The sequence below is a fragment of the Populus nigra genome, chromosome 1, assembly GCF_951802175.1.
Source record: "Populus nigra chromosome 1, ddPopNigr1.1, whole genome shotgun sequence".
Lineage (NCBI taxonomy): Eukaryota > Viridiplantae > Streptophyta > Magnoliopsida > Malpighiales > Salicaceae > Populus > Populus nigra.
The window spans coordinates 41,799,387-41,811,855 of NC_084852.1; the positions used below are offsets into that span (position 1 = coordinate 41,799,387).

The window sequence follows — 12,469 nt, forward strand, 5'->3', positions numbered from 1 at the left end:
GGCCAGGTCAATTTTTTTTTTAAAATCAAAACGACGTCGTTTTAGTAAAAAAACAAAAGTCAACGGGTTGCAACTGAGTTTTTGACCGAGTCTTGTCGGGTCAACTGGGTCACACCGGGTTTTTCCTTCCCCTATTTTTTCTTCAACTTGGCCCGGTTCCAGCCCCAGGTCGACCCGCCGGGCCGAGCCAAGTTTCAAAACTATGATTATATGTCTTTCTACCCTGCTCATATTCTTTTGTATAAAACACTTGTCTATTAAAGAAATACTCATTATAGCACTTCACTTTTATTTAAGGACTCGGACTTAATAAAGACAAAGTAACACTAACATTCTTTCTCAATTGATAAACCTAGTGTATGAAATACAACTATGAACAATTAATGAGAAATGTGTAAGGAAATTAAGTATCCTAGAGATAATAATAATTAACCAATACTTACATGTTTTTTGAACTATGTGGAAAATTGTTCATTTTGTAATCAAAAGATTTGGAATTCAGTCAACTGTGAGTTTTGGTATAATAAACATTAAATATGTTGCTTACGAGAAATTCAAAAATGTATCAGTTTATAATATTATAAGAGATAAATTATTTAAAAATAATGACATGTTAAGTAGTATACTTACTGAATAAAAGGTCTCGGTTCATCACAGTTAAATAGCATATAATTATGTGTTAGTTTAAATTCTATTTCTGACAAATATCTTCCCATCACAATATTTTTTGGTACGGGCCATCCAGGATGGAAAAATATTGACAAGTTCTCACACAAAGGCACTTCCCTACCATCATCATGCTTTGGAATGCAGTTGACTCTTGTTTTTAACTAATGCTTGAAATAGCATGAGATAATTATTGAGATCTCATCAACAATATAGACCTCGTAGATCGAAGTCTCAATATGTGTCTTGTTTCTTACAATCGAGTATGATTGTAGATAAAATATGAACTTTGACCTTATACACATCCCCGGTGATAGGTTGTAAATTGTGAGTAGTAAATGACCCAAATATATTATATAAAATAATGATATAAAATAAACTATCCTCCACAACCCTTAGGGTGAATCTCTATACATTCATGAACGATCATCCATTACTTATATCAAACTTATTTAAAATAATGATAGCAACATGTATTAATTAACTATGTTAGCTCAAACTTATTCAATATATTTTCACAGTACTCTTAATTCATTATCAATTATCTATATAAATTTAAATTTTTACACATTTACCAAAAATCTCAACTCAGTAATAAAATGATAAAATATAAAATAGACCCGTTAAATAAGCCATTATTTATTTCATCTCAAAATGTCTAAGTTAAAAATTTGACATAAGTTTCATAAATTTACAAACAAATACAATTTTACAAAATCTAAAACAAAACTTAACATGTACAAATCATAAATCCATACAACAAACTTGTATGGGAAAAAAACTATAAAACAAGTAAACACCTAAATAAAATACATATACTACAAAAATATGCAAAAAATAATAATTAACCTTTTGAAATTGAGTTCAGATAAAAAAAAAGGGTAGATTTGCTTACTTAAAGTGAAAAATCCTCAATAAAATTTAAATTAGAATACGGATGCTGAAAAACTAAGTGTTGTGGTGATCAGATTTATTGTGGGAGGTTAAATTTTGTTGAGAATGGGAGGGAAGGAGGTGGTTGTTTGTTGTAGAAAAAAATGCATGAGGAAGGAGAAATTTAGGAGGGGGAGAGGAGGGTCGATCGCGAGGTCATAAATTAAATATTACCAACGGTATTACCGATAGAATTATTCTTTTAGTAACTTCATTGGTCATTCCGTCAGTAAAAATATCATGTCACCGTGTAATTTTTTTTTTGAATTCCACTGTAATACCCTCCATAATTCCCCCGGTATATACCGATGACAGTTTTTAGTCAGCAAATTTATGGATGTACTTTATCGTCAGGTTAATTTCATCGGTAATATCATCTGTAAAAATTATACATCATCGTATTATTTGGCTTTTTTTCGATCTTTATTTTTTCATTGCAATTCGCGCGGTATATATCAAGATAATTTATTATTGGTATGTACCGATGAATATAAGGATGAAAAATTCTATCACTAAATGTTATTACAATATACCAACGAAAGTCGGTATTTCTGTTTTATTTGACCATTCTTTGATAGTGGTAATTTTAAGTCAACTATTCATTGTCTTTGAAGGGGTCATTCCTGATAATATGTTTCCTGACCTCTTCTCCACATAGAACAATTTGAGCCAAAGGGTTTCTACGCTAGAACCTCGAACCAAGCCTCATAGCCAATCCTTTCTCGAGTAATAATGAATCCATGACTTTTCTTGCCTACGTTATTCCACTGATCTACATTTAAGCTTTTTCATGATATATATTTGTGTAAAATGCTAGCTGTTATGTGACTATCTTGGACATGATTCCCAGCTAAGTAAAGGAAAAGAGCTTGGAATTTTTCTCCCTTTTCTTTTTCTTTGTTTGAGCTTTCACGATTCCCTTCTTTTGCCTTGAACGAAAAGTTTCATCATCAGTGACATATAGATGGTTTTTCTCTTGTCTGCTATATGCACATTATTATAAATAATGTAGCCGGTCCACTTAACAATCATTTAGCATTCGTGCATATATATAGTTGATAAATAATTAATCATTTCAATTCTTATAAAAAGAGTCAATTAAAATATTTTATAGGGCCTGGAATTTTCATGTACCAACAAGAATCCGTTTGCTGGGCTAAACAGAAGGACATGGAGTCGACAAAAACTTTTTTTCATCTCTGGATTTCACATGTTTTTTGAGGGTATCTTTCAAATAAGCCTAAATTTTAATAATCATCTCCTATTCTATAGCTTGCAATGATTGGATGTATTTAAGTAATTTATAATATCATTTCTTCTTATATTGTTTTGGTCAAAGGGAAGTGTTTGGAATCATTGCGGGTGCTTATAGGATCAAAATATTATAAGCATTCTTTTCTTTACTGCTCTCTCCATTAACTTGGGCGTCTCTTGTAGGAAGATGGTTTTCTAGCTAGTGATATATATATATATATATATATATATATATATATATATATATATATATACACGCTCAAGCAGTACTGGAATATACCTCGACTGTTTTAAACTAGTGGCTTATATGTATCACGATAATTCATCTTGTTAGCCAATAAGAAATAAATTTTTTTGAGGTTATTCAAAGAAATTTGAGGCCACGATCGATCGATTATGTGCTCTAAGCTAACTCTTTACTACTTGTGTTAACCCGTACAGGTTTAACTGGTCATATTATGACAGGTTTGGAGGTTGGAATCAAGAAAAAGCCCAAGAGGATGGCTGTCGGATTGATGAGATTCGGTCTTTGTATTTCTTCCAGTGACTATTTATGATTAGATGCTTATTGTTTCTTTTTGGGTTTCCACTGGAACTTTTGGCTGTTTGATCTCTTAATTATTGGCTATCAATCTAAACAAGGAAACTAGCTAGCTAGGTCTGGGTTTCTTTATATGAATTGAGAAGAAAATGCTCATGTCTTTCACCGTAGAAGGGTGGTCAATTATAGACATAGTGGTTGTCCTGAAGATGCCAATATGTTGATGAGAGTTGCGACTTTTGATATTTCATAGTAAGATATGTATCAAGGCATCTATCTTTCTGCTGCCTTATATAATACACTAGTTAATTCGATGATGCCTCCCTTCGCCACGATTCAAGAAATTGTTTCAATAAACATGAAATCTACTATGTTAGAGATGCTATGCTAAATGATAAATCATTCCAAATCTTCTATTTGAAGCGATAGCATCCTGTAGATTTAGGTTCCTGCCAGCATCAACTTAAATATTTCATATCTGTCCTTGGCAGACAGTCTACATGCTAGCCCTAATGTTTTTTCTTGCTGTAAAGCTTCCCCTTTCTCTAGTTTTTCTATTATTCATTTACAGGATCTTGCTAGTTCTAAATCCAATTCCAAATCTTTACTTTACAGATCTTTGAATGAAAAATTACACTTCTTTTCCCCCCCGATCATTTCAGGTGCAAAATGCAAAATTCGCTGCTGCGATCTTTTTGGGACAACTAATCTTCAAGCATGCACATACTTTAGGCAAAAAAAGAAAAAAAAACAAAAGAAAAAACCTGGACCAAAAGAACATGGCTTCCCATTGAGTGAGGAAGTGGGTTGTGCCTTGAACACCGTTGGGGATCGACAATTCAAAGTTCTTTGTGATAAGTCATCATTAAGACCATGGATTTGACAACACTAAAAGGGGTCGAAATATTAATCCTAAAATAAACTATACTCTAGCTTGGAAATTCTTTGACTGCTCTTTGACTGCTCTCTTTTTCTATAAAAGGACAATATATATATATATGCTTTTTGTATATGATATTCTTTTCCGATCCAATTTTAAGATGAAGATCTTTCAGATCAAATAAGGTAAGACCCCCTAAAACCATGATCGGATTAACCAATAAATTAGATCGCAAATCCTGAGTGCAGCACAAAACAAAATGTTTCTATAGTCAAGTCCTGGTCGGCTACCAAGCGTCTTGTAATTTCTCGTGGCTTGATTCATTATCTCATATTGACAAAGAGAAGCACAAGTGTTGCTTCCGTAGTGTTGGATTCAGGCACTTTGTTTTAAGAATCATTTGCTATTTTTTTTTTGTTTTTTAAATTGTTTTTTACTTAAAAATACATTAAAATTAAAAAAAAATACTAGTGGCATCTCTCCATCCTATTCGCGAGGATCATCAAATTAGTTAGTACTATGACAACTTTCAAGGGAAGCATGTTTTCTAAAACCACCCAAACCATATCTTTGTTCATAAGAAGCCCCCTTTTTTCTTTAGACAAAGAGTTAGTTAAAGGTAGATATTTTATGATCTTACCTTAAAAAAGTGCCCTTTGGATGCATGCAACTAGGTTCATTAATATTTCAACAGGGATTTTAAAAAGAAAATCCCCCCTCTCAGGTCTACCAATGATCATGCATTGCGCTAGATTCCTTGCAAGTTTATTTGTAAAATAGAGGTCTGAATTTAAAAAAAAAACACTTTTTGAAAAGTAAAAAGAAAACTAGTATTTGGCTGATTCTTTACAATTTGAAGCAAAGGATATATATGGAATTTAAATGAAATAAAAAAAATATCTAATAAAAAATTCACACCTGGTTTATCATTTAAGAAAAAGAAATCAAAGGTCTCATTTTGAGGAAATCAACTCAAATATTCAATTCCTATCAGATTTTGCCAAATAAGTAATGGTTTGTTTTTGCTGTGTTTATGTAAGAAAATAATATTTTTCTATGGTTTTTTGATTATTTTAACATGTTTATTTAAAAAATAAATTTTAAAAAATAAAAAATTATTATTTTAATATATTTTTTTAGAAAATAATTTAAAAAACAATAACTATAGAATTGCCAACAATAAGTCGTATGCTGTGACTTCAAGAAAAGAGGAGGAAGCACGTTTGTTTAATTTTCAATTATTTTATCACCATTTTATTGTATGTACACCCGTCAGATTTCTAGCCTGCTTTTGATTTATTTTTTTTGTTTTTCCTGCTTTAGATTTTGATTCTTCATGCTCCTTTTTTTTCAATAATGGAATATTGAGAAAATAAAACCATTTATGCTTAGTTGAGTGGCGAACAGATCTGCTATGTACGTATGTTGGCGATTATAAAATTAATAGCGATGATAGATTTATGTAATTAGAGAAATTGTTAATAATAAATTAAATAAAAATTTAAAATAAATAAAAACTGATAATTAAACACCCGCTAGTTAGTGCTTTTATTCTCATGGCATGGCAACACGGTCAGTCCATAATAGACTAGAAAAAAAAAATCGAGTCCGGACATTGATAGCTACAGTTAAATGATTTAGAAGGAAGATAATAGGTTGGTACTCATGAATTTGGTTGAATAAACTTGAATTAGCTGGCTAAATTTACAATTCACATAATGAAATTAAGATAATTTTATAGAAAATAAAATAAAAATTTAATCTTAAAAAATAACCAGAAAAAATACTTGTCTCACTCAAGTAACCTATTAAACTAGTGACCTAAGTCATGGAACCATGATAAATTCTTAGAAAAAAATGAAGAAAATAATAAAATTCAATTTCAAACAAACCCAATGTTAACAGATGAAATTGAAAAAAAAATCAGTGTAAAAAAAAATCGATATCAACTTGAGTTAACATTTTAAACTCATTTGGGTCATGATACTAGGATCACCTTATTGAAAGAAACTACGAAGCCTAATTTTTAACCAGCTCAATGTTAAATAATAAAATTAAAAAAAAAATAATTTTAAAGCAAGAAAATTAGAAATCAAAAGAATAAGGATGAAATTTAAAATAAAAACAAAATGGCAAGATAAATTTGTTTATGTTGAAGGATGAAATTGAAAAAAAAATCAATATTAAAGAAGGAACTAAAGCAAAAAATTAAAATCAAAATAATAAAATTGAAATTTAAAATAAAAACAAAATGACATGCCAAATTTATTGTTTGACATACTAGTGTGAATCACAAGGAGAGGAGAGAGAGAGAAAAAAAAAGAGGCCACCACACACCAATAAAAAGATCTCATCACGCCGCTTCTGACATAATTATGGATGGTAGTTTAACACCATTTAGCCTTCATATGCACTATCCAATTTGCACTATACATTTATCTTAACCCTTTATATTTTTCTCATATTTTACTTTGATCCATTAACATTTAATTAATTTACATCAAAAGAATTTTATTTTATTTTTTCAAATTAAACATCAATCAAGTACCATAATTTTCTTTTGACATTGCGAGAACCCATATCCATGCAACAAAAACAAACTACAATGTTAGATCAAGAAAAGAAAATTCAATGTTAAAGAATCAAATTAGATTAAAAAAAGTTAAGTAACTGAAAAAAATAAATCATGCAAATAAGTCCGTGATGTTGGCAAACAAAAGGGACTAAATATTTTTTTAATCTTTAATTTTGATCTTAAATCTCTAATTCTTTTAAATTAATAAAATTGAATTTGACTATCTCAAATCAAGCATCAATTAAGTGATATAATATTTTTTTTAATATTACGAGATCTTGATATGCAAGCATAAGATAACTCACAAAGATGAACCCTCCATCGATACAATGTTAAATGTAAAAAACTTAGGGACCAATAAAAGAGCTGTCACTATGTGAATCTAAAGAAAGCTCTTACGGGATATATAGTAAATGACTTATGCCTCTTAGTTTTAGTTTTTATTTTTAAATACTATCATTACTAATACGTTCTTTTTAACATCAAACCATTTAGAATAATAAGGGAGGGCTTTTTTGGTCCAGCTAAATAATCGTGGTACTTTTTTTTTTTTCTCAGTAAAGCCAACAAGTGTTCACAATTCATGTGTTTAATAAAAACGACACCTCAGTGTTTATGAATATTTCAATTTTCTAATTAGATAATGAAAAAATAAATAATGATAACAAATGGACTAAATAAAAAAACTAATCACAATAACCTGGAAAAAAGAAATTTTGTTCAAAAGAAAAAAAAACAAAGTAACTCAATTTCTAGACAATTGAATATAGAATAATAAAATTAGGTAAAAAAAAAGATAAAAAAACCCGGCTCAAGTAAACCCGAGTTAGCATGACAAACTATAACCATAGTAATAACGATTTAGCCAACCTTACTTAATCCACCAAACCTGTGATCTAAGTAATGAGATCAAGATAACCCGATAGAAAAAAAAACAAATAAATCTCAAAACCCATTTTTTTTTTCATAAAAAACAATGTTGAATGATAAAGTCAGCATAGGAAATAAGAAAAAAAAAGAAATTGATATAAATCTGTGTTAGTTTTTCAAATCCGTGACTCAAGTCATTAGATCAAAAATATCTTATTTATAAAAATCACGAAACCTAATTTCCAATCAATCAAATATAAAAAAAATAAAATTGAAAATATATATTCAATTATACAAAAGGATTCAAAAAAATAGCAATAAAAGAATGATGATTAAAATTGAATTAAAAAATAAATTAGATGACAAGTACACAATTTTGATTGAAAGATGAAATTAAAAAGAAGAACCAATATAACAAAAAGACCAAAAAAAATCAAAAGAATAAAGTTCAAATTGAAAAAAAATAACATATTATAAATTGGGATTGAAAGATGAAATTAAAAATAAATCAAAATTTTATAAAAGAACTTAGAAAAAAAAGAATCGAAGTTAAAATCTTAATAAATAAAAGGATAACTCTGAAATTTTAAATATCCAGTGTAAATTTTAAGTGGAGGTGAGAGAAAAAAAATATCGTCGATGATAAACTGCCTCACCATATCCAAACAACTTATTAATTATATTTTATATTTATTAATATAACACTAAATTACCCGGTGATCAACTTAATTATAACTATAAAATAGGTGAATATTAGAAAAATATATTTTAATCATTTTATTGTCCTATATAAAAGTATGAAAACATCAATATAATAATAATAATAATAAATAATGAACATTATTAAAAACCGCAAAACTTATAATAGCCGGCCAATTGATGGAAAAGGTGAAACCATTATCACAGTTTTCTAGTGATGTGAGCATGCTTTCAACTCACCAAATTTCATGTTTGTTTATTCCTGTATTCTGGCAGACAAAAATAATCACCATGGGAGACTAATTGCACACCAGAAAATCTAATAAACTCCCTGTGAAGCTAGAACGAGGATATAATTTTATTTAAATGACCTCTAGAACTTGCAAATAGTCAAGATAGAGTCATTGTTTATTAATTGATCACCATATACATTCATAATGACAGAGATGATTACAAACGTGGATTAAAAAAAAAAAAAAAACTACCAAAGCTAGCTAACTAATTAAAATACATCTACCTACCAACTACAAACCTTTAACCTAGGCAATTATAACAAACATATATTACTTCAACAATGTCTTATTCCGAAGGGACCTTTTCCCCTCATGTTTTCTGGTCCTCACTGAACATCCTAGTTTCTGCAGAAGCAAAATCCCATATTAGTAGCCATAGTAGTACTGAAACTGAGGTTGGGCAAAACCTCCCGGTGATCCTCTAATTGCCCCGTCGTCCTCCTCCCCGTGCAATCCATCAAGCTACAAGATTTAAAACAAAAACAACATTGCACACTTTCAGTTTACAAGCTGCATTTCATCAATCTAAATAAGATGATAAAACCTTACAGTAAACAGACATCAAATAAAACCAATACCCATAGCTCTTCCTCGTCTTCGCCCCTCGTAGAACATGCAACCTTGGGGGTCTCACCAGCTTCTTCGTTTCGTGCGAATCTGCCACGTATACGTGGCCTGTTGTCCGCTAGTGTTTTGCGGCATGCATACTTGTATCAACACAACAATAATAATTAATCAACCTATATTAATGGATGATTATATATATATATATATATATATATATATATATATATATATAATCTTTTGTATATTAGCCATTTCTAAAACATTCTTAGCTGATATAATATTAATTATATATTTCATTCAACAACAAAAAAAAATGTATGTTTTTTGTGCTTTTGACCATGGCTTGACTCATTTATATCCTCTTTGTCACAGTTAGATGAACTAACTTTTTAGCTAATAAGACTTGTAATCTCGTTTCTGATGGGATTTTAGGCTGGCCATTTATATTCAAAGTCTCAGACTAGTCTATTTATAAAAAATAAATTATTTCTCATAATCTTATTAAATCCAAACCCTAAATAATTATAGCGTTAATTATTAGCAATGATCTAACACCACTGTCTTAAATATGCGTACAGCATTTGTTTAGTCACTTAACTAAAGCAGGTCTTACCTTAATGGTCTTGCTGAAGTTTCTCTGGTTACGTTTGGCTCTATACTTGGAGATTCTCTCCTTCCTTTCTTCAGCACTGTAACGTCCAACTTTGAAGTTTGAATCTTCAATAAACGAGCTCTCTGTAGCTAAAGGACTTGAAATGGACCTCTGTGTTGTATGTGGTGTTTTGTTAATACTCTAAAACAAATAAAGACAAAACAATATTCCATTAGCCATTGATGACAGAGAAAACAGAGCAAGATCAGGGGACTAGACTCTAGAGTAGATTAGTGAGTGGTTTTACTTGTAAATCACCAGCGCTGCAAACCCTCCTCAATTGACCAGCAAGAAAGTTGTTTTCAGGTAAGCTTAAGGCTTGGCCTTGATAATTTGGAGATTCCAAGAGAGTATCAAAACGAGGTTGAAAAAGAAAGCCAGGGTTGCCTTCAAAAGAATTGCTACTATAGCTTCTTTGCATCATCTTTGCCACATTTTCTACACCACTATAACTATGAGGCATAAAAGATTGTTGATTGTAAGAGGGATCAAAACCCACTTGAAATTCCTCAGTTTTCACCCCCAAAGCATCCAAGCCAGGGAAATTACCATACCCATCAGCCAGATTTTCACTATTGGCTAAAGCCTGCAAATGGTTTGTGTAAAGTGACAAGTTCTCTAGTCCGTGACTTGGAGGTGAAGATGAGAGAATACTTGGGCTAAAACTGTCTACAAATTTAGAATTTTCAACTGGGCATTGAATGTTTTGGTTGTTTGAGAATTCTTGAAGAATATCAATGGAAGAGTCGCGAAAAGGGGAGAAAGGGTCAGAGAAGAAAAGATCACCTTCTGGAGAGACTATTTCTGGATTTGAAAGTTGGTAGAAAGAGGCCTCAAGAACGTAAAGATCAGAAGACATTTCGTTAAGCCCAATTCTTCGAGAGAATTGAACTCTAAAAATACAAGAAAACTAGGACAGAAACCTGAGAGAAGTTTTTGTTCTTGTTTCTTTGCTTATTATTTTTGTGTATGAGAATGGAACTGCCACACAGCAGCACAGGTGACACTTGGGCTCTGACTAATTTAATCAAGGCATGTCATTGCTTTAGCAACAAGACATAATACATGCCAAGTTTCCTGCTCTCTCTCAGAGTTGAAACAAACACGAAGATCAGTCCACTTCCCCTATGTGATTTATAAAGCAATCTAATTTGCCCATATACCCTTATACTTTATCATAACTGAAACAACACCCTACTAACTGTGTGTGTATATACTTTGACTTTCCCTCCTGTCTAAATATATTTATTTGGTGTCCTTCACACGTTACAAAGTACAGCAAAATCTTTTATTTTTCTAATATGAAATAAAGTTTTTTTTGGTTTATTTACCTAATATACAAACTATTTTATAACATTCCCCCACTTAACAAGTAATATTAGATTGTAATATCTTTCAAGCTAAACCTCTTCTTAGTATAAACATTTAAAATTCTAAAAAAGTCATGTTGGCAAAATAATTTAAATCAGAATTTCATTCAATAGAATTGAAAATACTACACATAAGATCTAATTAATTCTAAAAAAAATTCACTATTATTTTAGCACTAATATAGCTTTATGCTACTTCTGAATTTATAAACATTTACAATGTTTTCAAAATTTTTGTTGAAACAATACCACTTTCTATGTTTAGGAAGATCTATTTAAATTCTTTTATTTTTAAAACTTGAATTAAAACCTGTATTATTTGTTGATTCTATTTTAATTTTAGAATTATTGATTTGTTCACTAATTAAATTAGAATTAATTTGAAATTTATTTTCAATAAACTCAACATTTGTATATTCCATAATTATATTAGAACTTGAATTCAATATTTTTATATGCTTTTAAATCTTCAGCATAACCAACAAAATTTTTCTTTAAAGCTCCAGGTCTTAATTTTATCATTTTAGAATTCAGAATGCTATAAAAAATAAGACAGACCCAAACTCTAAGATAATTTAAGTTTGGTTTTCTTTTCTTTTATAATTCATATGGAGAAACTTTTAATTTTGTAAAAGTAATTCTATTATTTATATGACAAGCAACTTGAATTAAAACCTGTATTACTTGTTGACTCTATTTTAATTTCAGAATTATTGATTTGTTCACTAATTGAATTAGAATCAATTTGAAATTTATTTTCAATAAACTCAACACTTGTATATTACACAATTATATTAGAACTTGAATTCAATATTTTTATATGCTTTTAAATCTTCAGCATAACCAACAAAAATTTTCCTTTAAAGCTCCAGGTCTTAATTTTATCATTTTAAAATTCAGAACGCTATAAAAAGCAAGAAAAGCCCAAACTCTAAGATAATTTAAGTTTGGTTTTCTTTTCTTTTATAATTCATATGGAGAAACTTTTAATTTTGTAAAAGTAATTATATTATTTATATGACAAGCAGTGAGTAAAGCTTTCCCCCACAAACTAGTAGGCAACTTAGCATTCACTAACATAGAGTTAAGCATATTAACAAGTGTTATATTCTTTTTTTCTACCAAACTATTTTATTGAAGTGTATATGGAGCACTAGTTCGATGTATGA

General features: G+C 29.8%; 1 protein-coding gene across 1 annotated transcript; it reads right to left on the reverse strand.

Annotated features, from left to right (window-relative positions):
* Positions 1-8,774: 8,774 nt before the first annotated feature.
* LOC133689840 (zinc finger protein CONSTANS-LIKE 12-like) lies at positions 8,775-11,017 on the reverse strand. The gene is made up of 4 exons (XM_062109946.1): positions 10,178-11,017; positions 9,892-10,071; positions 9,290-9,418; positions 8,775-9,173 (listed from the first exon to the last, which is right to left on the reverse strand). Exons 1-4 carry the CDS (start codon positions 10,787-10,789, stop codon positions 9,078-9,080), a joined length of 1,017 nt encoding a protein of 338 aa, XP_061965930.1. The 5' UTR covers positions 10,790-11,017; the 3' UTR covers positions 8,775-9,077.
* Positions 11,018-12,469: the final 1,452 nt, after the last annotated feature.